Genomic DNA, 27,267 nt, shown 5'->3' with positions numbered 1-27,267 from the left:
AAACCCTTCCAAAACATATGTAGGACTTGTTCTTCCTGTTCAGATAAAACCCTCGGATGGGTTTAAATTCAGACTATCTGAGACTGGAGAGCTGTAATTTGTTTGGGGCACTTTTTAATAAAAAGGTAGAATTTTGATGGCTATTTTTCACATTATGATTTGCAGCAAGGATTTTGCTTCACTCTACATATTTCTTCCAGTAGGTTCCAGATGTGCTAATAATTTGAGATTTATCTTAGTTTAAATGTTTATTTGATTCTGAGTCTTCTTTATCAGATTATCAGATGGAAATCAGTGCAGTATATGCCTTTCCTGAAGTTTTCTGTATGGCTCTGATTTGAAAACATCTGTTTTTTGAGTTACAAAATTAATCCAGAAGAAAAACCTATACATGTAAGATATGATTTAAATTCTTTCCCAGATATGGGCTTAGATTTTTCTGGTGTCTTGGAGTCTAATTGCATGCTTTATGAATCTAATTATTTCTTGTGTGACTATTAATACACCACATAAATCAAACCTTAGAATAATGGCAATTCATAGAATTAGAATTTTATAGAAGTGCAATATCACAAGTTAATTGAGCAATAACTAAAATGATTAGCTATAATTAACTTTACATTTCTTTCTGGTTTTCTTCCTTCAGAGAGCATACATTAGACTCCTGGTCTTTTATTACTAACATTATTAAATTATTTATTCTTTCATTGATTCCCTGGGAAAGTCAACCCACCCTGTTTAGCAGGAACTTCTTTTGGGGCATCAAGAAGCAGAGATGAGCAAAAGCAATCAAGCCAGCAATGTACCATCAACATTATCCCTATCGTTATTTGAAGTGTGTTACTAAGAGAAGCTGCTGAGTTACTGTCCTAGTGTGGTGTTTGGTGGTTTCATGCTTTGCACGTACAATTATTATTATTAAACCTTCCCTAGTTTCTAGACTACATTGAAATCCTGCTTAACAAGGTGACACAGAGAGGTAGATGAGTATTAGCTTTATGGCCTAAGTAACACAAGCTGACTTCAAGTTTCATCACATCTTTTACACTATTCTGCCATGTATTGATGCTGTGATTTTTATGAGACAAACACAGAAACTAACACTGTCAAATCAGATAGTAGTTTTTAATCCAGAGAGATATACAGACGCTGTCAGGGATGCTAAAGATGTGGTTAGCATCCTGTGTGTGTTCAAATGGGCTTTAAAAATAGTGTTAACATAATGGAGGCATTGGGAGAATGATGAGTAATTCAAAGTATGTGTTTCTATTTCTTTTCTTCTCTCCACAGACTTATCACTCCCTGACTTCCACAGATTGTTTCCACCCAGTCAGTAACAAAAATCAGTGAAATTAAAGTCATAAGAAGGTTAAATATTAATTTTCCAGCTTTCCCAGGAGCCATTAAATATTCTTATGCTATGTGCCTAATTAAATTAACATGCAAAAAATTATTTTTGTTAGGTATGTAACCCATGAAGTAGGAAGACTTTTTGCATAAATGTAGCTGAGGATTGACCTGGATTCAGAAGGTCCAGTAGTACTCAGGAGGTAGGAAGCTCAATTTTTATTTTCATTGTACTATATGACATGCTAGGTCTCAGAATATGTACTGTGAAACCAAAAGGCACATGTTTATACCTGATAAAAACCAGATTATTTAGGATTGAATTGGGATTTTACTCAATGAAGGCAAGAAATTAAAGGTTTAGAAAATAAGATTTAGTAGGCAAGCAGACATTTCAATCAATGCCAAAATATTCATCCTTGTATATACAGAGTGGCAAAATTAACATATATATATATAAAAGCAAACAAATATATTTCTGAAATATTTTACAAATATCTAAAATCCAAGATGTTAAAAATCTGTACTTATATGATATACAACATATTAAGTTGCACATATTTAACATTTCATAAGAAAAAGTTAATTCTTAGCTCTTTATGATCTATTTGTGATCTAGATTCCTGAACTGAATTCCTTGTCTGAAGAATTCAAGATGTAAATAAGTAGGCACAACAGTGAAAAGAATTATAATGAAGTAAGTCACATCAAGTAATCTATGCTTGGAGTAAGTAGATCAGAAAAACCAAAATTACAAAAAAAGTGGCCCCTACTACTTACTAAATAATAATAATAAAAAAGACTTCAGAGAACGTGTGTTTATTCTTCTAAATAAATACTGTTACTAGTGCTTATAGAATCAGAATAGGGTGGTAGCATCTTCCCACAACAGATTTTCTCAGTTATCTCTTTGCTATTAGGATGCAGATGTTTGAACGCTGTCCCTAATCTAGAAACAACACTAATATTTTTTCCCCCAAAATGACCCTTTGCAAAAAATTTTCTATTCAAGGAAAGCTAAAAGTAATTATCACAAAACAATTATTTATCTCTTTGATGATGTAAAAGGTGTTTGGCCATATTCCTGAAAATGAATTCCTTGAGATGCTGTGATCTTCATAACTTCTCCATTTAGAGTATCATCTTCAATTATTGTTATCAATCCCTCAGCAATTATTGATGGGCTGAAAAAAAAAAGTTATTTCAGAGTCATGAACATGTAAAAAGGTCAAGAAACTCAATGTAAATCTATAGATCTGAAAATTTTAAAAAAGTGACATTTGAACAAATTCATTTTGAGGAAAAGCAGAGGTGGTATGAGCATTTCAGGAGAGATATGTATTCTCCTCAATCAGGACATACATGTAAAGTGGCTACTTTACAAATCATCATTTGTTTGCTCTAGTTTCTGATGAATGCCTGTGGACATCCAGCTGCCACTGGGCTTCCTATCAAAGTTTTCTCTGTCAGGGAAATGGACAGAAGTAATCCTTAAACAATCCTCTGCAGCTCTTTGCTGTTGATTTATCCTGCTTCTGTAGCAGAGCTGACATAAAAATTAGCATAAAGGACAATTTCACATGCAGTTTCCTGTGGTCAATAGGTGCAAAATATTTTACATAAAGAAAAGTATGGCTGAAACAACACAGTCATACAATTTCCTTTTGCAGAAGCATCTTGGAAGTGAAATGTTAGAAGTTAAGAAAGTGTCAAAAAATATCACTTCATGCTTGTCATATTCTCACAGTCAGTCCAAGCAGTCCGCTTTTGGCCTTTGTTGGCAAGACTGTAATGGGCCAGGTAACTCTTTGATCTGATCCATGGTGGTTGCTATTGTGCTCTTAATTCAGTTTTGTCATTTCATTGTCTGATTTCTGTTGTCTTGGTTCACTTGAAAATTTTGTGAAAATTCAGTGCAAATTATATACCCTGTACCTCACAACAAGTTTGATTAAGCAAATTCATGAGGGAACACCAAAGACTATTAAAAACTAAAATCACTATATTTAACTTGCTAGTTTGATTTGCACTTTGCTGGGAAATGGGAATGCATAAAGGGATATATGTGCAGATAGTGCTCTCAAAATAGGCTTAGATATGTGCCATTTTTTCTTTCTATACAGATATCACATTTGATAGTCTTTTATCTGAGGCAGCATTTTCCTTTTAATTTTGCTGAAAGTGTGTCTTTGTTCTTCATCAACAAAGGGCAAAAACCACACTGTATCTGACTTGACTTACTCCATCACGCCATAGAACTGCATCATATTTTTTATCTCATCCTTATATGAATAGTATTGTCCCATATTCTCTTCTTTATCTATTGACTGAAGAATTGGTGTGTTGACAAATCCTGGACAAATTGTGTTGATTCTCACACCGTAGTTTTCCATATTAGCAGCTAACTAGAAAAGAGAGAAGGGTAGGCATTTGTCATCAACATTTTAAGATAGTATTGTGTTAGCAAATTTTCAAAGAATGAGATTTACCACAAAGCACTTTTCAGCCTTGCTAAGTGAGGAGATTTTGTTACTATTGATTGTTTTAACAACTAAGTTGGAAGCATGTTTTCTCTAGTAATCACACTAGAAAACCCCCCACATTTCTTTTGTTAGGAGAACAATTCTACAAGAAATCAGAACTCTTTCCATGAAGCTGTTTTTTTCCTAATACTTTTTGTTGTTAGTGTTCTTAGCATGTCATTAAAAGTATTCTAGGGTGATGATATAACTCTTCTAAGAAAAACAAGAAAAACTCTCCCAAATGTATGCATAAAATCTTATAGGAACCTTTTTTTTTATTAACAGAGAACTCTGAAATAAATAAAATTATCCTTAAGATACCGTATTAAGATACCTTTCTCACATCAACAGAAATACAATATGTTCCCTAATCCTACAACTGTAATGCTAAACCTTCCTATTTTCTCTGATGTCCCTGCCAAGGTATGAGTCTATCACTGAGCATCTCCACTGGAAAGCCCCTGCAAACTGCTATTTTTCTCAGGAAGTAGCTTAGGAACATGATGAAAGAAAGAAGCACAAGTTGTTCTGGGAGGTAGGACCCCTTGTTTGTGGTTCTCCCAAAGCCTGCATGTAGCAAAGTCTGATCAACATCCAGGGATGTGTTGAATGCTGGATGAGATTTCTTAGCAATAGCACAAAACTGATGAACTATATGTGGCATACCCAAGAATAACTGCAACTGTTAAACACTGTAATGTTATTTTAACATTTAAATGGACTCCTTTCAGGTATTATGTAAGTCACATGTCACTTTCATGGTATGGCAGCCTGCCCTTTTGTCTGGGGAGACAAGAAACTGAAGTCCTAGATGTAAGGTATCAGACCTGCCCAACATCAGGCTGCCTTTCCTGGTATATATTGTAGTTCACTATGTTTATTATTCTTTTTTTCCTTGGCATTCTTGTATTCCTTAAAGACAGCATTTCCTCTAATTTACTTTTGCACTTAGATGGCAATATTTTTATTTCTAATGAGAAAACAAAAACAGAAAAATAAGTGCTATCTTCTTGATATGTATAATATGATATATGCAACACTTATCCACACTATTCTCTTCATGTTAATCTGAAAATTGACTTACTTGAGTGGAGATGGGGGCATAAAATATGAAGAGAGTGTAATTAGTGTAATTAAACTGACAGTATAATTGCAGGTGTTTAATCTTATGTGAGTAGACAATCTTTAAGATTAATCTATTAAAGTGTTATTGTATTTTCTCTTGTATTTTCTCCCTCCAAGTTGTTTTATCACACTGCTTGTTAAATTAAACTAGAAAGTTTTGGAATTAGAGGCTGAGACTTATAGTATGTTCATCTTACATGCCCCATCCTGAATGATGTAATTTTTCATTTTCAAAGTATTAAGAGTTGGTAAGAATAAATAATGATGTGTTCAAGTCACTTTTTTACACTTCACTGCCTATTTATCATAAAAATGTCATTGACCTGACTTAGAAATTAGGAAACCAAAATGTTAAATGACTGGGACAGGGTTCTGAAAAAATATTTCTTAAAGTTGGATTAGAATTTGGCTTTTAGACTCCTCCCACTGTCCTTAAATTACTCTGCAACATCTTTCTTCCAAGTTCTCCAAACCCCAAATCGATCATAAACACACAGATGATGTACTTATTTAATCTTTGGACTCCCTTTGTGAAAGGAGGGAACCTCCACTGCTTCACACACTTGGTTTTCTGTCATAAAATTAGTTCCAGTTGTGTGGCTTTAGAGGAGGAACATGAAAAACTTAAGCATGTTCCCAAGGAGCTGCTGACATCCTTTTGGAAAATGCATACTTACTGCTATGGACCGTGTGAATCCAATGACACCATGCTTTGTAGCACAGTACACAGGCTGGAATGCAGCAGGCATGAGTCCTTTAAAATAAAAAGGTAGCTAAATTAAGATGTTGCATATACCTAATTTATGATTACCTTAAATACATGTACAGGTCTATAATGTAAAAAAATCGTGAGAGAGATGTAACAAAATGGATTAGTAGACATTTATAAATTGTATTTTGTAATCTGGGACAGGCTAAAAAAAAATAAGGTGAATAAAAATGTGCAGGCAAAAGAAGAGTAATAAAAAAGCACAACTTTTAAAAGGATAAGTATCTATGATATATGATTTAAAATAGAGGATACAATCTGGAAGAAAACACTCAAGAATTAGTATTTTGAGGCATCTATGAATCAGTAGATTATTTAAAGTATATTAAAGAGCAAAGTATTTTAGATAGGCTTTGATATCTAATGTGTGAACTTAGCACCTGCAATCATTTTCAGTGTGGTCAGGAAGGAAGTGTAGGAATAGAAGAAGCAAAATAAAAATTTTTTGCTAACACTGTAAACCTTTATGGTCTGAGTGGGACAGCACAAGATCTTTATTTATAGTAGAGAAAGAAGAGAAAACAGAGGTTTTGAAAGAAAACTAAGAAGTTAATTCTGGTACAACTGAGTTGATGGCAAAAAGCTAATCAAGAAGAAATGACAGACCATGAGTTCATATTCATTTCTGCCAATTTTGCCATCAATTTCTACTATACAATGAAAGCTGAACTGGACCAAATAGATGCTGTAGTTTCACCTGAAATTCAAGCCATTGTGAATAGCAAACTTCAGCCTGTCTGAAAGCTAGAGAGAAAATATTTCCTTGAAAGTGCTATTGTAAAACTGGATAGTAATTTTAATGCCTTAATGTTTGGTTCTGATGGAAGTAATCCCAATTAAAAACGAACATATTTTTTAATCTTTCATATTTCAGATCATAAGGTAGTACATTCAAGAAGTGCTGTGACTTACCCCAGTGGAGATTAAGAATTCACCATCTAGCTCTAAGTTTGGATTTACCAGAAAAATTATCTATACCAGACCTGCATGGGCTTTGTGCTCTGGAATCTGTTCTGTCTGAAGGAAAGAACTTTCTAAGACAGCACAAAGCTCTAATTAACAACCTGAGAGCTACAAGGTTTTATCTTGATTTAAATGCCACTTTGGTGATCCTGTGAGTGCAACACTGTTCAATACTGGGAAATAGATAACTTAACCTATTGTCTGGTTGTTCTTTTAAAATTGTATTTATTTGCTTTGCTTAGATTATTGTGTTATGCTTCTGCTTAAGAACTCACTTTATGAAATGGCTTTTGTACTCTCTCCTCTGAGTTGTGATCACAACAAATGCTTAATATTCCTCTCTATTGACTTTTGATGATCATCATTCTTCAAATTTTTGAAAACATTGGAGTATTGGCACATTAGAAACAATGCAATACTATTTTTTTAAAAAAAAACCAAATAACAAACTCTCAAGTAGTTTTACATGCTTTAAGTAAGGAAAATTCTAATTAGGCTGCAGCTAACAGAAATTAAACTGACAACATCTACTGGGAAACACAGAAGAAGAATTTAGAAGTAATTTTATTTTTATTTTTTAGCCACAGTAAGAAAAATTACCTTTTACTTGAGAGAGAAGAGAACCAAAGTAAAGAAAGAAACAAAGGAAGGGCACGGCTCACAATAATGAGGTGGAACAAGGTTCAAAGACTTATTTAAATACCAAAGACAGCAGGAATAACTAGGCAGGAAGAGTAGAACAAATAGCTTTTTTTTTTTTTTTTTTTTGAAAACCAGTTCTTTCCTAATTGAAATTATTATTTTTGCTGAAGTGGAGAACCAAGAAAAAAAATCATCTCACTTTTGGATAAAGCATCTAAGACTAGTCCTAGCATTCCTCACATAAAAGAATAACAGTCCTGTCTCACTCTTGTTCCTGAGTTCATTACTCAGAACCACAGTGTTGGCTTTCCAGCTCTGAGCCACTTCCCTGCCCTGGGAAGAGCTGGGCCTCTCTTGGTGGTGTGTCCCAGGAACTCTCCCAGCAAGTATTTTATGATGAGCCACTGTGTCATATTGCTCTGCCTGCATATTTATTCAACCAGTAGGCAGAGATGAGTTCATAACATATAAGTATGGCACTCATTTGTTAGAAAATCTGGATTCTATTTGCTACTGCCATAAATATTTAATTATTTTATACAAGGCAGAATGGCAGCTAAACAGACTAGAGGCCATTATGCACAAAATAATGGGGGAAAGAAGAGGAGGGTGTTCAAATTGATGGTGATGGGTCAGCATACTTCTGGCAAGTGATACATTTGTGTTTTCATCTCTCTTAGATGCAGGAGGACTGCTATGTATAGATCTTTCTCTCTTCAGATGTTACTGCATGGTGAATTGCAAATGACTTTGTGATGACTCAAGATGTGCTTTGGTTTACCAAAACCAGCTCAAACAGATCAACATTAATTCTGTGCTCCAGTGTTAACTGCTCTGTTTTATTTTTCTCAGTTCCTGGCAGGCTGAGAATGACAGTTCTTGCTTATATTCCACTCTCCTTGTTGGTATCAAGATCACTCTACCATTCTAGACATGGTGTCATGGTCTCACTACAACTCCTTATTTATTATGGTTAATAGTTGCAATAACCACATCTTGAGAAATTAGTACTGGAGGAGGAGAATTCTGTCAAGAAGTTTGAAGTGTATCAGTAGGCTTTGCTGAAACCAGTATTTCCTTTCATTCCAATTTGATGGAACAAAGAACTTTGATAAAAACTAGAAGTAAGCATTTTTCCCCAGTTAGGCTCTCCCACTGAATATGTCACCCTCAGAGATTATAAGTTCCTTTCTTTGAATAAGATTTATTAGTTTTAAGCTGGACTTCGGCCTTTCAAATTTTCTCTCTGCACATCCCCATGATATTGGAGTCTTCCTGAGTGCCAAAACAAAGGTGAAACAGAAATCCTAGCATAAATTCTAAGCAGTGCCATTTCCATGATTTTTTACAGTGAACTGAAGTCTAAGAGAATAGCTTCTAATTTTTTTTTACCTCATTCTGGCAGATTCTGCCTTTTCACAAAGGGACAGACAAATGCTCTGTCATGATGCTGAACTGAAGGCCCCAGTTGTACAGCCATTGACACTTCTGTTCCCTGTATCACTGTGACACAGTCCTTGCTTGGTGATGTAACCACATGCTTAGTTTTGTTCTTGTAATACATATAGGATCTGGTCCTAAAAACACTTGTTTGCAGTGACAGGCACTTTATTTCTTGTGGCTAAAGCTTTCCATAAAGGGAAGTCAAATCAGCTGTTTGCAGAATCTGAATGCTTTGAGTGCAATCAAACCACCGATATGGCTGTGCAGCAGAAAGGTATCCAGATTCACTACACATTGAACAGCCTCTCAAAAAAGTAGCCTGATGCTAGGCTAAAAATTTCTAACATTTTTAAGCCCGTTTGTGAATACTTTGACTTTTTTTGTCTGCTAAAATACAGACAGATACAAATTCAATTTCACAGAAAACCTTCTTAAAAATATGAAAGCCATCAAAACAAAAGTGTGTGCCTATACTTGAATTCCTTATGCCCTTTTACCCTTTGCAAAAAGGGCATGGGTACCAGCTACCACAAGGTGAAAGACCATTAAGTTTATGAATTTAAACAGCCTCTTGAGTTAAATTTAGCTTTTTGTGCTTTCTCTCTTGCTTTGTAACTATTCCATTAAATGCAATGAAGAGTACCATGTATAGCTTACTACAGAAGAAATTTTATAACATTTTATTCCTTGAATTCAAAAATTAAGTCCATTCCAATGGAAAAACCTTCAATCATTGAGATTGTTTTTTATGGAGCCAAATTTGAAGTAGAACACATTTTCCATTATCTCAGTTTAGCAGAATTACTTCTTCTTGATATGAATGCAAATCAAATAAAATTAAATTTTGTAGTTTTGAGACATAGTAGAGTGCTTGCTGCACATGCTCACATATTTCTCTCCCTCTTTTAAGTCCTGTCTGGGGTCAAGACTAAAGAAAGAAAGACTCACTACTGGATAGAGCTGAATTTGATCCAGCTGAATCAACACTTTTAAGCATCCACCTCACAGAAATAATTTTGGTAGTACAATGGGTATTTGGAAATGTAATACTGCAACACTTGATTTTGTCCTTAGTCTAAATCACTGGTAAAATTCCCATGGTGATGTACTGGTAGCTAATTAATGTGCAAAGGAAATACTATTGAATTTAACATAAGCACTATGTACAACCCCTATTGTTGCTCAGAAAGACATGGGAAGATTTGCTGTCTGTATCTTACAGAGAACTTGGACAGCAGGGATCAAAACCACTCAGTTTAATGATCAACAGAAGCTAGCTCTAAGAAAACACTTGAAGAGGATGTTCAGCAAGCCAATGGAAGTTTGTCTTTCATATATGGAATAAACTTCAGGACTTAGACCTTCAGACTGGAAAGGAGAATTAGAATCATTAAGCACAAACAGTAGAAAATAAATAAGCAGTAAAAATTACTATATGTTAACTTTTAAAGTGTGCTTTTCCTTATGACCTTGGAAAAAATTGTTAAACACAAGCCATGTAAAACCAAACAAAGCAAAGAAACTGTTGTTTGTCTTACCAAAGAGAACAGGCAAGCTTTTAGCTCTTAAAAACAAAATAATTTTGTGCTTTTTTGAGACCAGTTAAAAAAGGAATCAAACCACTTGCTACCCCTACCCTTTCTTAAGCATTGCCTTGGGCATTGGTGTTTCTGTGAAAATGTTTAATCTTTTACTTGTGTTGATGACCCCTTGCACTGCAACAGCAGTTTCCTTCAGGTTAATTTGGACCCCACACAATGTCCATTTCAGCCTATAGAGATAAAACTTACTGGTGCCAGTAGGCAATGTGTCAGGCAGTATGACAAAAGCTGACTTAAAGGTACATGGAGTCTTTTAATAAGACCCCCTCAACTTTTTGACTTATGTGCATGTATTAAGTCAGATCCTCAAGATCCATATGCATTATATCATTAGGGTGAACTGGAATTTTTATCAGAAAAGCTAAGGTTTATAGGAGAATTTAAAACTACTCTGAGCATACACGTCTATGCACAATCAGTTAACTATAGCTGGTGGTATCTTAACTGACTTTTCATTGTTAAAACACACAGCAATATCCTGGAATGAAATTACTAGAATTTGGTAATCTGAAAAAAACCCCTCTGACAATCTGAGTGTCAGGTAGCATATGTATTATGTTTTACAGACAGTCTGCCAATGGAAAGAGAGAACAACCTCTTCAAACAAAAAAGAGAGAATGCAAGTATTTCCCCACATATTTTTTGAGGAAGGTTTTCAGGTGACATCATTTTCCATGTACAGTTTCCCCTTCAGCTGTAATTTTTTGCTGAGAGCCCAGTCACTGAAACATTGAGTGTATCTACAGGAAATGGTGCAGAATTCTGCTTCACAATGGGGCACCACTATCCTCAACTGATGAAGGATCCATTGCATTCTATTTTTATACCAATAAACTGAAATACAGTTATACCATAGAAGGTAGTGAGCAAAGAAAGCGCTTGCTTCAGCTTGGAGAAATGTAAGTGTTAATTTTATGACTTCTTAAGTACAGATAGATCACATCTGGAAGGACTTGGAATGCAGAGTGGGTGTGTGACAATCTTTGTTAATAAAATAGGTATTGTCTAGTCTTAGATATTCCTACATTTGTGTTCCTCTGGAATTGAATGGAGGAATTTACATCAGGCTCAAGATTTTAAATAAAGATTGATAAGTTAGGAAAATTACTGATTTTTTTTCTATTTGAATTGTGTTTAAAAAAGGCAAATTAAATTTATGGTCTTTTGGTATTCCTTCTGTTGCTATGATGAAAACCAGTTCAAAATATTTCTAAATAGGGAAGAGACATAAAAGGAAGAAAAAGCAAGACTGATCAGTATGATTCATTTACTTAAGGAAAAAACCCATCAGAAATTGTTTATGCACAAAATCTTCTCACCTGCCAAGGATGAGATATTAATGATTACTCCTCCATTGCCTCCATTTCCTTTTCTCATGTATTCTATGCCAAGGTAGGTTCCTCTGATCACAGATGTCTGGTATAGAGAAGATGGAATTATTGAAGATGCTCAAAGATTATTTGAAACTATTAAAAATATTTTACTAAATTATTAATACTATTCAAAATATCTATCATGCTTCTACAAACTGAAATTTGCTTTTATTGTGGTGCTTAGAACCTGTATTGCTTTACCAGTGATCTTATATTTTGAAGTTTTTAAACAGAGAGACATTCCACAGTATTGCAACTCAGTAAGTTTAGAAGCACAGCTGCAATAGATAAATGTAATAGCAGTTTACTTATTTCTCTTAATAAGATATAAATAAAAACATAAAATGTTGAAATGCGAAATAAAAGCTGTGAAGGAAATGAAATAAAGAGTAAGTAAATAATTTATAGACGAAACATATACCTCATCTAAAAATATAAATGGCAGATGAACAGATACAAATCCCATCATTTTTGTTGAGATAGCCTGTTCTATATTATTTAAAATTTACTGACTACCTGAAGATAGCATTAACACTTAAAACTCCATTAGGCTCAAGTCAAAAGAAATTCAGACTTTTCAGGATTAAGTACCATGACATATGGTCCCAGAATATTAAAAATGTGTATTATTTTCTGACTAACGTACAAGGAGTTTTACCATTCCTCTCAAATGAAAGTTGGCCCACACAGGCAAATACAGAGAAGGTAAAAAAAGCATTTAAGAGGTGTGAGATGTTGTTAGCATAATATTAGCTGTAATTTTTACAAATATATTTCTTTTTTTTTTTTTTTTTTTTTTAAAGCCAGAACTTTGAGGAAAAACCTTTTCTGAGACCTGTATCACCTTGATTCCTTAAAATCTGTTTTTTAACCCTACTGCAGTCAGAAGTTCTGGTGAGATTCCTCTCACTGCGCTTCAGACTTTTAAACAGATGTCTAAAGACACACCAAGCCTTGGGTTACATTGGGTGAATCATGAGAGAGAGTTTCTCCCAGAAAGTCACTTTACCTGAGAGTGAAACGAATAGTTAAAAAAGGGCAGCAGACAAAGCTCCCAGTGGAAGATAATAACTCTAGAGAAATATTCTACATTACTACAATATTACTACAATATTACTACAATATTACTACATTATTACTACAATATTACTACATTAGTGATGAGTTCCATAACTATTAACCCTTTTTTTTTGTTCAATCTGAAATAATTTCATGTTTGCTTTACAATTTATACTTAAAATGGACAAATGCATTGAGACACACTTTAGTCTTTTGAAAATATTATTTCAGCTTTTAAATGAGAGCTTCATTTATACTTTATGACTGTTCAGTGCTATTTATTGAACGAAATAAATTAAGATGCCCAAAAGATGACACATGCATGATTATTTCCCTATTTTTGACCAGAGAAGGTCTGCAGAATAACTGAGACATGAATTTCCCATATAAAAAAACACAGTGAAAAATCTGTATTTCTCTAAAACCTAATGGATAGTGACTAGAGAAACTAGGGAAAAAAGGAAAAGCTTTTAAAATCAGAATGTTAACTATTTTTCTGCCACTCTCTAAATCCCCAAAGCAAAACTGGAATAATCTTAAGATGGGTATTATATGTCATTTTCTTTAGCTGAAATTTTTAGAAATGCATGTTGAAAATATAAAGTAGTACTTCTAATTCAATTTCAGTTACCCTTCATGCTTTTTCATTTTAATAGGAATCAGATTTGCAAGAGTGCATGCCCTACTTTATTAATATCACTGGTTCATTTTACAAGCAACATGAGGCTGCCCGTTGACAGAGATAAAACAACCTGAGACCTCCTTACCAAGTTTGCTTTGGAATCTTGAGAATGAATCAGCTTTTCTCATTTTCTATAGTTTCAGCACTTAATGAGGTATTTTTATAATAATATATTTTCAGAATATCTATTTCCTGGAATATGACTATTCCAAAATTCTGAAATAATATTTTTAATTTTTCTTAAAGAAAAAAATCCCATAAATAGATTCTTTTTCTTTCCTAGAAAGTCTTGTTTAAGCTAACATCTTTTTTAAAAAAATTTGATTAATTTAAAAAGGATGCTGTTAACAAAATGTTTGAACAAAATCTATCTAAATAATTGTCTTCAGCGTCTTGACACATACCAAACTAAATCAGATCTCTCTTGCATGTCCTGGAAAGTAGCAGAGCCACTATAAAGGTTAATCTATTGTTGTTTATTGTTGATTTTCACATGTAAGTTCGATTTATTAAAACCAAGATTGTTAATGCCTGGTTGTGTTGCTAAAAGGTATACTTATTCTGAACATAAACTTACTGGCACCTCAACTAAAATTAGATTTGGACTTAAGCGTGGAATGTGTTTTTTAATGTACATATATTATGAAAGGCTGTGCAGAAGATATTTTAGAAAGAAAGGGGTTAATGTTGTCCTTGGAGAGCAGGTGCAGTTCTTGTCATGCCCTGGAGCAGTGGCTCAGCTTGATGAGCAGAAAAAGAGAATTCCACTTAGGATGATTAGAGAAAATAAATTAGTTGAAGAAGGAAGTATTTTGGGACTCCTTGAAGGCTTTTCTATTCCTTCTAATTCAGACATAATAGAGCTAGATGAGTTCTTGGCCAAAGCCAAAGTCTAAACCAAGAAAAAAATGGGTGGCTTGGCTGTCCAATCAAAATCACTGTGTTGTTCTTCTTCCCCCTCTGGAGTCCATTAACTTATTATTTCATCATGTGGCTGGAGGTAAAATACATAAAAGTATAGTGAGAAGTGGTCTTCAGGATAAATGCAGACTTCCATTTGGATATTGTCCCTTACACCTGCTATAGCCTTGTAATCCTCAGCCGTGATCCTCAAAAAAATCCTCACTGAGTATGGCTGATCTTGGATGAAATAGCTGTTAATGATGTTTGGGCAAGTAAAATAAAGAATTATTCTGCAGGTAAACTCTGGACCACATACCCAGGGTGAGAGGAAGCTGTCTGCACTCTCAGCAGATGGCACTTTTCATCTAAAGTCTTATGTGCTGGATTTCTCCTTGTCTTGAAAGTATCCAATTCTCTCCAATCCCCACAAAATGTATGTGTCTTCTGAACCCAGGTTTTTTGTTTTAGGTTATGATGAAAGTGTAATTTCCCTTCAATTAAAGGAAAGAAACTAAAGGTCTTTTCAGATTATGCACTTCTCCAATTGTACTTTCAAAACTAATAATTTAATCCCATATTCTTAACCAACAATAATTCTTAGATTATCTATTTTAAAAAAATCAGGAAAGTTAAACTTAAAATTACCTAATTAAAAAAAATAGTCTGATTCAGCTTAAGATGGAAATATTCTGGAAGACTTTGTACAAGAAAGCATTTTAGAGCTGAAGTTTTTATGATTCCTTTGTTTACAATTGCATTTGGCTTAAGGTTCATAATGTTAAAAAAAAAGTGTATCCAAATAGTCAGCTTTGTAACTAAATGTAGGTAAATGAAAAATTGGTTAAGCTAAAAAACCCAACTGTTACCTTTTTATTTTTTTTTTTAACCTGGCTATAGAAAACTAGTATCCTTGAAGTCATAAAATAATCTGAATTACTGCTCTTCTAGATTTTGAGAAACATGTATCTCAGTAACATTTCTGATTATTATCTTACCAAAATACAGCATTTTACTACAGCACATAATAAAGATGGGCCATTAAGGTGCATTGGAGGTCTGAGTATGCTTTCAAGAGAGGCAATTTTACTCTTCAAATGCCAGCAGAAAATTTAGGATTCTTTCAAATAAAATTATAGTGGTGAGTGTGGGAAGATCTCCTAGCATTAGGTTACATAAATTACAGATTTAAATTAGAGGAGATCAAACATGCTGAAGTATCATACAGTAATAAACCCAGAATGGTATCTGACAGCATGATAAAAAATGCAAAATAATTGTGCAAATAATCAAAATATTTGCAGTAGCTTTTGAGAACCACATATCAGTAATCAGTTTTTTATTTAATGGTTTCATAAATGGCAATTAATTGAGTGTCAAAATCAGAAAAAAAAATTACAAAATCTTTGATTCTTCACATTTCTTTGTGTTCTTTGACTTTATAGCTTTAATTCAATCATTCTAAAAGAAATCATGTATTGAAACTCTGATTCTAATTAGATTCAGAGTCTTCAGTAGAGCACTAATTAATTTTTTCTACTTTTAGGAGCCAATGTCAGCCAATATGTACAATGTTCTTGTCTTCCAACATTATACTTGTAAGTTAGGTTTTATACTTTATGTTTCATTTTAGATTTATCTACTTTAAAAAAAAAAAAAAAAAAAGTGTTCTTTGGTGATGGTGCCCAGGGCATCATTAATCATCATCCTTTTCAAGTGGAAATTGCTTTGAAAGTAACTTAGTACAAGGTGCTTCTTTTCTAGTGTTTCAGGGCAGCTGTTCCAACTGACACAGTTTCTCACACATATTTAAAAAGGTTTCCCTTTACCAGCTCTTGTCTCATACATCTGGCACTTCGTGCTGAGAAAACACATCAGCATCTTCAGTGCTGAAGATAAGCACTATATTGTTATCAAGGTTTTCCCAGTTCCTTAGAGAAAACAAAGTAGTAATCAGTGCTAGCATTTTATGTAGGTTTCTGAACTAAGTTCAGTGCCAGGGATACTGAAGAAAAATGAAAGAGCCACTAACTTGTGGTTTCCTAAAGCAGGTTAGCACAGAGCTGAAATTTGACCCTAAATCATTTGCCTTTCATACAGTGATGTTGTAAATCACTGACTTTCTATAGGAAAACATTTAAAAGTATTCTGTGAACTGTGTGAGATGAACTTCAAAATTCTGAAACTAGAAGTGCTGCTTGTTATATCCATGGAAAATTTAAGCATTTTGCTGTTGGACAGGAAGGTGAGACTAATTTTTTTAATGTAGATTTTTTAGGATGTAGACAAATTGGAGCAAGCATGCAAGTTCCTTGGCATTCCTATGTATAGGTTAGTTTGATTGCTATATGAAATGAAATTACAAGCTCTTGAGTATGAATTTCCAACTCAAACTGTGGAAAATAAGAAGTCTAGAGAGATAGAGGCAGAAAGGGGAAAGAAATATATAGCAGGATTTAATAATTTGCTACAGTCAGTAGCTTTTTTACAAGGTGGGAATGAAACACTATGCTTCAGTTTTTTATGGTGCAGATTTCTTTACTTCCCTCCCACCTTCAATACATCTCCACATTCCTGAAGGACATAGGAATAGTATTCCATTTTGACAGCTGGTCTTATGTTCTTAGTTCAAAACCTTTGCTTTTCATTATACTTCAACACTGGTTACTGTAAACATACATTAAAGCCATAAGCTAAAAAATTCATTGCCTTATTGTGCTACTAAGGTAAGTAATTGTGTCCTTCCTAGTAAAACACAAACAGGAAAAATAATTATACCTACAGGCTTCTTTATGTACTTAGAGAATTGATCCTTGTGTGACTAACGTCAAGGTAAGTGTCACTTCTCATTTTTTGGCTACATCTCTAGACATTTAGTCCTCTGACATCAAATTACACTGAAGAATAGGCAAGTAAGCCATTGAGGCAGCCACTGGTTGTCAGTAAATCAGTCACCTAAGCCATTTCATCTACTACTGACAGCACTGTTTGTTCTGGTTTGTTTCTCTGTTGCTGGCACTGAGAAATGGTGCTTGCCTTTGTCTCTACTGCAGAACATAGTAGTTATTTCCAGCTGCTGAATCCAGCTATGTGTCCAGTTACATTACCCTGGGATGAAAGTTCAGTCCTTCTGCTTTCTCCTGGTATGCTGGGAAAAGCCAGCAAGGTGTGCGGACCAGAAGAGAGTTGCAACATACTCCCTTCTATGGCTCGCACAGTGGAATAGTCTTGTGATAATCATGAAATCTTTGTCACAAAAAAAAAAAAAAAAATCAAGTAATCACTTCTGATGTTTGCTTAGCTACCCTTCTGGTTTCTGCTGAAACATTAATTGGCCTTCTGAGAAATAGGTCTTTACTGATAAGCAAACATTGATTTTGCAAGGTTTTGCTAGTTGCTGGAACATGTATTTCACCATGACCTATATTGAAGGGAGTCACACGTAAATAAGCAGTGGTGCGTTATCTTCTCTGTAGTTTCAATCTAAGGATTTTGCAGGGACCAACCATGATGTTGGTAGACTTCATTTTAGTAAAGGACTTTTCTGAATTCACGGAAATTTTTTACTTCTGTTACTTATGGAAATAAATGTGCAAACTCATGTAAATTTGTAAAAACTTGGACTTGCTGCATATTTCTACATTTTGCCTAGAAATGAAGAATAGGACTCTCATGCACCTGAAGAAACTTTATGTGTGCATTTGAATTCTACTTACTTCTAGACAATGCTTAAATAATTGAATCCCATTTGACTGGGGTGTTTTGATGTGCCCAGGCTCTGGCCTACAATGTAAAGTTTTGCCAGAATGTGTTAAAAAGGCATAACTATGACATAAACAGGAGATGTGATTTTGCTTTCTAAATTTTTTCATAATTTCATTTGGGGAATTATTTAAATATATATACAAAATTAATTTTTTGTCATATTAAAACAGTAAGGTAGTCAAAATGCCATATAAAGTACTTCTAAACTTTTGATTCTTTAAACTTTTGAATATTCGAAACGCAGTCTTAGGTGACACCAGTATTGCTACATACAACTGCATACTGCAACCTATGTCAGTTTTCAGAAACCTCTGATATAAACATAAAAAGAGACCCTTCGTATAATTTCGGGGATTATCTTTAGTATAAAATGTGCTAAGTGCATGTGTAATGACAAAAAACACTGTAATTATAGTGGCAGTCTAATTACAGTGGTTCCAGAAGGCTACACCAACATAAGATAAAATTATTGAAGCATCTTGGAACACCCAATTGTGTTTAAATAACATACATGTTCAAGGCTTGTAAAGATGTGGGCTCTGTTCTTGCTTTAGGGATTTCAAGAATAAAAAGATCAGATTATAAAATTTCTGGATCCCTTAGGCAAAATTTTTATGAATGTAATAAAGACTGTCATGCTAGAGGACTGTAAGTAGGACCCTTAATAAGAATTTCTGTGTCATACACCCTTGTGCTATTCTGTGCATGAATATGTGTGTGTGACACACTGCTGAAACTACACTGGTAAAATCTCTTTAAAATGGAATTCTTGTATCATTGCCAAGTTTGGTTTTTTATGTGCCCTAATAACAGGAGTGTACACTTGTATAAGTATCACTAGTTGAAGCTGCTGTTGATCAAGCTGATATCAATCACTTGATTGATGAGATTTGGAGTTTTGAGGTGAGGAATAGACAACATTGCTGGAATACTTAAGTTAAAAAAAATAGATGTATTCATAAAGTAATGAAAAGATGGATGTTTAGTACAAAATGTAGTAAAATGGTGGAAAGCACTGCAATAGAAATATCATTTTAGTAGTCAGTACTCCTTCCTCCACACCCCCCCAGCTGTATCAATTCCTTTTCTTACTCTCAGGAAACTATAATGGACACCAGTAGGAATTGTGTTTTATTCCCTTTTTCTTCCAAATTAAGTCCCACTTTTTGAACCTTCCTCTTGATGCTTTCTCAAGCAGTACTATCAGAGAACTTCCTTATGCTCCTTTAAAAACATTCCCGAAGACCAACCGGTTCTGTGAACTTTTTTAACCATAAAGAACACACCCCAGATGTGTTTGTCCTGATTTATCTTGCTCTGTACTGCTCTACTTTTGTACTTTGTACTTTAAACTGGGGCAGGGAATATTTGTTATATCAATATGTAAATGATATCACTAAGGCTATGACTGGAATGTAAATGGGTTTTTTCCACTTTTAAAACAAAAATATGTACATAATATGTACCACACAGTGTGGTATTTCTGTTCTTAGGAGTAAAACAAAGAATACTTAAACTATCCTACAAGAGGGAAATTGAGACATTTAAAAATAATGTATTTCATATATATTTTGCTCCTTCCTACAAGAAACAGATAAATATTTTATAGAACCAATCCACAGAAGATATTACATGCATCAGCTATATTTCTTTTGTTATAACTAAAAAAGCAATAAGTACAAAGTGTTATATCTTAATTTACAAAAAATACAGTAACTAGACAGAAATGTTTATGGAGATAAGCTAGTTAGTTGACTTGGAGTCAGACAGGAAAAGAATAATCAAATCAATAGGTGAGTGGAGATTTTTGGATCTTAGAGTGGCTTTGATTTAACCCACACAACTGTACTTCTACTCTGTCTGATTGTTCCAGATGTTCTTCCAGTCACCACCATGTATTTATGAAATTTTTCAACATCCAACTGTGTATTAGGTCATTAGAACATTTATGATGAGCTTACATATACAATAATGTATAAACTATATAATATTCCCTTAAAAAAAAAAAAAAAAGGGGACTAACTTGATAGTTAAGCATGTAGATTTCTAAGACTTGGATTTCAGATTTTCTGTTACTTGAGACCACTTATTGTCTGCTTCTGCTCAATTACTTGCAATAGGAAAAAAATAGAATCATGGAATTGTTTAGATTGGAAAAGACCTTTAAAATCATCAAATACAACTGTTAACCCAGCACTGTCAAGTCCACCACTAAATCATGACTCCAAGCACCACATCTAAAGGCCTTTTAAATACCTCCAGGGATAGTGACTGAGCCACTTTCCTGGGCAGCCTGTTTCAGTGCTTGACAACCCTTTTGGTGAAGAAATCTCTCCTCATATCCAGTCTAAACCTTGCCCAGCCCTTCTGACCATTTTCTCTTGTCCTATCACTTCTTACCTGGAAGAGGAGGCTGTCCCCACCTCATTACAACCTCCATTTGGGTGATTGTAGAGGGTGATAAGGCTCCTCTGAGCCTCCTTTTCTCTAGGCTAAACAACCACGTCCTCCTCAGCTGCTCCTCATAAGACCCTTCACTGCTTTGTTGCCCTTTTCTGGGCACGCTCCAGCACCTCAATGTCTTTCTTGTAGTGAGGGGCCCAAAGTGAACATGGGATTTGATTGCAGCCTCACCAATGCTGAGCACAAAGAGACAATCACTGCACTACTTCCACTGGCCACATTATTTCTGACACAGGCCAGGATGCCATTGGCCTTCCTGACCACCTGGGCACAGCTGGCTCATGCTGTTGACCAGCACCCCCAGGTCCTTTCCTAATGGGCACCTTTTCAGCCACTCTGCCCCACGCCTGTAGTGATGCATGGGATTATTGTGACCAAAGTGCAGGACTCAGCACTTCACTTTATTGCAGCTAAGACACTGGCCCATCAGTCCAGCCTGTTCAGAGCCTTTACAGAGCCTTTACAGAGCCTTTTGACCTCCCCAGCAGATCAACCTCCCCCCCGCCCGCCAACTTGGTGTCTTCTGCAATAGAGTAGGAGGAGGTTTTTAGCTTCTTCTGTTTGAAGCTCTTGGCATCAAAAACTATTAAGACATCACTGTAAGCTAGGATATTTACCTTGACAGCAAGTATCACAGTCAAATGTATTTGTCACATGGACTTCAGTATTTCCACTAATCACTAATTATCTGTGCTTGCAAATTTGACAGGTGGATGGCTGCCTACATTAACTTATATCCTGTGTTAAAACCAGGCACAAAAGTAAAGAGAAATAAGCCATCTAGAACACAGTCTTCTTTTACATTCAAGGGATCTGTGCTAAGAGATATAGATGTTGCCTGTCACTGAAGATGACAAACTACTGTTACTTCACAATACGAAGTTTCCTAATGTTTAGTTTTTCAGAATATTTTAGAAATTAAATAAAGAGGAAGAAATATATGTACATAAATACTGAAGAATATGTAAGCAATAGACATAAAGAATCAAGAGTAAGACCTTACGAAACTTAAATTCCTTTTTTTCCAAATACCTATTTTCTCATTAATTTTTCCATAAATTCCACAGCTTATATTACTTGTTCTAGACTTATTTTGTTCGTTTGTTATTTTGGAGGCATTAGGATTAAAGGATGGGTACCTTTGTCCTCAAACTTTTTGACAGAAATACACCTAATGTTCATATTCTGAGTTTATTTGTTGAACGATAAATTTCAAAGGAGAGAACTACACATTTTATTCTTCAAAGCTTCTTTTTGCCACTTTCTTTGCTGTAAGATCACGGGGTGACTTGTAGAATCACCATTGAATTAGGACTTCACAGATGGTAGACTACAAGCTGAATTTCATTAACCTAGAAATTCTATTGATGCTGGAAAGGTCATTCCTTGGAGCTTAGATGTCCTAGAGGTGTACTTGAAATCAAAAACTTTTCAGCTGAGAAGCAGATATTGTGGTTTTATTTGACGAGATACCAGATAATATCAAAGAAGTGGTAGCAGTTTGCTTGAAAATTAATTTTACAGGGTTGTTGAATGTACTGGATTTTAGCAAATAAGTGCCCTTAAGTAGTGCACTCCTACCAGTGATGATAGTGAAGTGGCCTATACTAAAAACTCAGATTTTATGCTGGTTATGCTGATTTTATGGAAGGGTTGGTGAGGAAAGTGTGGAGGTATTGGTTGAAAAAATTTACTTGTACTATCAACAAATGGCAACTCTAATGCAAGCCAGCTGACCCTCAAAAAGCTAAAATGTTCTAAAATATTCATATAAACAGACTAGCCTACTATAGATGCAGCTCTCCTGCCTTGGGCAGTCAATTCTTACAACTATTTGGGAATTAATTGGATTTTTCTAGAAAGAGAATGTTGTCTGGTGATAGATAATCCAAGCACTTCTACATGTCCTGTATGTCTTGGATAGACAATTTTAGAGACCCACCACACACTCAGTTATGTGGTGATTGTTTCAACAGCTGTATTTACCAATCCAATAATTAATGTTCTGTCATCTGGCAAAATCTATAGAAGTGACAGGCTGTTAACTGTATTCCAACATTAAACAGTGAAATATAGACATGTGAAAGGAGATAATGCTTACCAAGTTAGTTTGTATAGTGCTTTCCCAGTTCTTCTCATTGTTCACTCCAGCATTATTAACCAAAATATCCAGCCTTCCAAAATGTTCAATTACTTTTTTGAAAGCACCTACAGTAAGATCCAAGAGTGACATTTCTTAGGACTTTGGAAAGTAAGATATAAAAATACAATGCATACACAAAAATAAGTGGTTTATTAGTGTACCAAAATGTCTTAATTATTTTCTTAAACATTAGTGAGCAACATGCAGTTAAATTATTTATCTAACATGCACCAACATTAGATATAGTTAGGGAAAGTGGAAGGATTAAGAAAACATAGTTGACTTTTCATTCAGCTTGATAATGTCTGATAACAGGAGCAAATGTAACTTCTTAGCACTAATATGTCATGTATTAGATGGGATGTTTGGCACCCCAATCATATAAATTAAGCATTTATAGCTTGATTTGTATCAGTTTGATATAGCTAGTAAAGTCAAGATTTGACACCATTTATTTTGAATGAAAAACAAAAGCTTCAAGTGTTCAGAAAAAATTTCTTCATTCAGTCCAAATTTAGCCTAAGAACACAGTTTTTATTTAATGAATAACTGAAATGAATATTTCAACTACAAATAATTAATCACAATTCTTGTTTAGATGTATCTATTTATGGATAAGTTGTTACACATTCTACTTGTCAGGTAACTTTAATAATGTGTTTCTCAAATTCAAATCTTCTTTGTTCTGAGGATAAAAATAGTGACTTGTCTTCCAAAGAATTTCAAAATGAGAACTGGGAAACTTCCACAATGACATTGTCTTTTCCCAGGTGACAGAGTTTGAACTGAGATAAAAGATGTATATAGAAAAACATGATGATGTCATAATGAGGAGCAAACTCCTCAAGCCTGGCTCTGCTTTGACAAGATGGATGAGATGACTTCCAGATGTTCATTCCAGACTAAGAAGTTCCAGAACTGAGGACATTATCTGACATGCATATATAGCTTGAGTGTTTTCCACTTCAAGCATTGTTTCTCACCACTAAATATTTACTATTATGTAAACCAAGATATTACCTCCCCACTATTGTTTCAAAAAACTTTGTTTGGTGTTTGACTTAAAATCCATAGTATTTCAGCTATATCAAAACCACACCTGACAGGCCTTGATGAAATTACTTCACTGAAAGGTGATCACAGGAGCATCTTCCTTCTCTGATCTTTAGTGCTTGGCTCTTAATGTCAATCAGGGACAGAGCATTAGCTTTCAGACACCTACCTTTTTCTGCAGCACTTGCAGGGGTTTACAAAGCTTTTCCTGCACCAAACTTTTCTTTGCCTCAATGCTTCAGGCCTGTGATAGTCATCATCTTGTGATCAAAGAAAGAGCTGGGCAGCTGATGGGACAGGTTTTATTTGTCCAACTGCCTTTATTGTACAGATTTTTCTAATATTCTTATTCCATACTACAATATTGCAGTATAAATAAATCTGGTTTCATCTGTCTACCTTTTTTTCTCTTTTTATATTTGCTGCCAATTCATTCTATGATTTCTCAACTCTTCAGTCACTTATCTTTCCAATTCTGTATCAGCAAGGGCAAAGGAAAACCTTTAGCTTTATTAGAAGAAGAAGTGAATATTTAACTTATTTCCAATGAGTAAAATAAATAAAATTTTGGTCTTAGCTTCCAAATTTTGGAAACTGACTAATTCCCTTTTAAGCCTTCTCTACATAACATCTTTCTTAAGAAGATTCTAATTCTTAACAGAATCTTTGGAAACCACCATGGACAATAGTTATTTTGCCAACGATTTTTAAATTAAATTTACACAGACTTGACTATTTGTATTCTTCTATTTTACATATTGAGAAAAGACCAGATGCTTTTGCATATCTATGTTTGGAATATTTCTGGTAAAAGTTTATCTGCCTACAGTAATCCCATCTATCCCCTATCCACAAAAAGAAGAATCTTATTGTAAATTCTTAGTGAAGTTGTCACTTACATATCAGTATAAGCTGATTTATTCTTCCCTTTTCAAACATAGAATAATTCTGTGTTTGCATTGCATACCAATTTGTGCTTATGGAACTATAAAAAATCAAAAGCACATGATTGTATGGAATATTAAGTGGGGAAGAAAAAAAACTAAGAGAAGGATTAATTTTAAAAGAAAGACAGGAAAAACAATGCAAAGTCAGCACAAATACCTGCTTTATGTGGGCTTCCTAAATGACCCTGGATGGCAAAAGTAAGTATGGTGATTTTTTTTTTAAGTGGGATGACATAGGAGATTTTCGTGGGGATTAGGTGAAAGAACCACCATAGAAAAAAAGTACAGGAAAGACCTGAAAGTAGATTAAGTAGATTATTTCTTGTCTATAAGACTCACATACTTAGAAATACTAGTTCTAATACTGGGACTTCCTACTGTAAGGGCTAAAGTTCAAAAAGAGAAGAACTTCATTCACACACATGACCTTTTATATAAAGTACAGGACTTAATTCATCCAATAAGACCTTTAAACCCTAAATGTGAAATTAGTCTAAATTTGTTAAGTAGTAGCTTACAATTGCAAATGAAAAAATATTAAAAATAAAGCAGTTAAAAACAAAAAAAGCAACATTAAAACCAGCTCATAATCCCCAAAGGATCATGATACATGATTTTAAATTTATAGTAAGAAACTTGCAACAGGATTAATGCAATGATTGCAGAGGTGTTGGCAGCAGCAGCCGCCTGTTCTTGCTCTTTTTCCTTGCAAGAAACAGTTCCAATTTTACTCTGATTGCTTTTTTCCTAACTTGTTCCTAAAACTCCCTTGCTGACCTGTCCTACTCACTCCAGCTCCCGGTTCACGCCCTGTTGGTGCTGTACTTGCCTGGCACTAAAAAAAGGAGGAGCTGTGGGAGACAAGACGCACTGAGGTAATACTCGTGCAGCAGCACATGTTATTCCTACCCCTAGGATGTTTTTTCTTTCTCCTTACTCCTTCCACTTGGAGAAAAAGTCAATAATCAACCTAGCTGATAAAAAATGTGCTGATTAAAGCAGATGCCAGATTTAAAGTCCAGCATCTTTCTTACAGACAGACAACGTAAAGCTATAGATTTAGGAATAGTCATGTTAGCTTGGAATAGTAGCCAGTACTGCTGAATTCTGGAATAGCAGCAATGTTTTCTAGAAGAGGAATGGCTATGCTCAATGATCACTGTGGAGAAAGTGACCAGTGAACTGTAATGAACGAAAACAGACCAAAACTAATCACATCTAGCATGGCAGAAATGAATGTGAGGAAAGGGCACTGACAAAAGAGATGTCAAAATCTGAATCTGAGTCACTACCTATGAATGTACCATTTAATAATGAAACTTTGATGAAGTGATGTGCCTGTTATATGTTATATGATACTCAGTAGGGAACACTGTTTATCCACTAAGTGAAAACAGAAATGCAAATCATTCATGAGGGAAGCTGCTTTCATTCCATGCATCTGCAAAATGTGTGTCAAGTGTGGTCACCCTATAGTTAACCCCGCAATGAAGTAGCGCGCCACTTTTTGCCAGTTCTGGTTTCAGCTATGGCAGCACACAACGAAAGTAGAATGTGCTGTATGGAAAGAGCACTGTAACCCAGTACAGAATTTATTACCCCTGTGACGAGGGAATGCAGCTTGGAATCTGTACTGAAACCTCATAAAAAAACAAGTATGAGCTTTAAAGTTTATATATATATTACTCATAAAATAGTAATTATCTTCTGCAGAGGCTTTCATGCAAAAATATCACACACAACACTCAATTGACATGACTTTGGCTTTTCTTTCCGATGTGCCAAAGAACAAAGTGAAATCGTGGTAGTAATGCCGGTAGCAATATTTCACATCTGCAGGTTCAGGAACAAATCGTTTTTGAGCCAGTGCCAGAAGCGATGTGGAGCAGGCTGTGCTGAAGCCTCGGCTGAGCGCTTTCGGCCGCCGCAGCCCGGGCGCGCTCCGCTCGCTGCGCCTTCCGCGGGCGCTCAGCGCTCAGCGCTCCCTCCTACCTTTCAGCTGCTCCGGGTCCGTCACGTCGCACTGGATGAACAGCGTCCTCTGCGCTTCGAACTGCTCGTCCAGGGCCGCCTTGCTCTCCTCTCCGGCCTCGGAGTTGCGGTCCAGCAGGGCTACCTAAGCGGGGTGGGAGGCAAATGAGCGGCTGGCCGCCGGGGGATGGACAGACGGACAGGTCCCCGCCGAGGACAGCAGAGCCCCGGGGCTGCCACCACTCCCGCCCGCGGCTGGAGGCAGAGGGGAGGGAAAGGGAGGACGCGCTTGCCGGGGCTTACCTTGGCGCCCTTGCCCAGCAGCGCCTGGACGAAAGCCCGGCCGATGCCCTGCGCCCCGCCGGTGACCAGAGCCACCTTCCCATTGACGTGCATGGCCGCCGCGCTCCCGCAGTCCGCTCCGCGCCCGCCGAGCCGGAGCAACGCAGCGCGGTGTCACCTGCCCGCTTTCCTTTCTCCCTCCTTCGTGCCCTGCCTC

The 27,267-nt window shown here is 35.5% G+C and overlaps 1 protein-coding gene and 1 long non-coding RNA gene across 2 annotated transcripts in view; one reads left to right on the top strand and one right to left on the bottom strand.

Moving 5' to 3' along the window:
* The window catches only part of LOC136360378 (uncharacterized), a 15,681-nt gene extending 11,123 nt beyond the window's left edge, over window positions 1–4,558 (top strand). The window contains exon 3 of the long non-coding RNA XR_010743453.1: window positions 4,293–4,558. This is a non-coding gene — a long non-coding RNA (uncharacterized lncRNA). The remainder of the gene's footprint in view (window positions 1–4,292) is intronic.
* HPGD (15-hydroxyprostaglandin dehydrogenase) lies at window positions 1,112–27,267 on the bottom strand. Its single transcript, XM_066317581.1, has 7 exons — window positions 27,072–27,267; window positions 26,790–26,913; window positions 22,756–22,862; window positions 11,732–11,828; window positions 5,672–5,748; window positions 3,589–3,752; window positions 1,112–2,531 (listed from the first exon to the last, which is right to left on the bottom strand). Exons 1-7 carry the CDS (start codon window positions 27,162–27,164, stop codon window positions 2,393–2,395), a joined length of 801 nt encoding a protein of 266 aa, XP_066173678.1. The 5' UTR covers window positions 27,165–27,267; the 3' UTR covers window positions 1,112–2,392.

The sequence above is a fragment of the Sylvia atricapilla genome, chromosome 4 (assembly GCF_009819655.1).
Source record: "Sylvia atricapilla isolate bSylAtr1 chromosome 4, bSylAtr1.pri, whole genome shotgun sequence".
Classification (NCBI taxonomy): domain Eukaryota; kingdom Metazoa; phylum Chordata; class Aves; order Passeriformes; family Sylviidae; genus Sylvia; species Sylvia atricapilla.
Note: the sequence above shows the minus strand (reverse complement) of the source record. Positions and strands in the feature narration are given on the sequence as shown.

Coding starts and splice junctions, on each gene's coding strand:
- HPGD (XM_066317581.1), bottom strand. CDS start 27,164: ATGCACGTCAATGGGAAGGTGGCTCTGGTCACCGGCGGGGCGCAGGGC. Junction 3,753..5,671: donor GATTCACACGGTCCATAGCA/GTAAGTATGCAT, acceptor TCTCTTTTCTAG/TTAGCTGCTAATATGGAAAA. Junction 2,532..3,588: donor CAGTTCTATGGCGTGATGGA/GTAAGTCAAGTC, acceptor TTTTTTTTTCAG/CCCATCAATAATTGCTGAGG.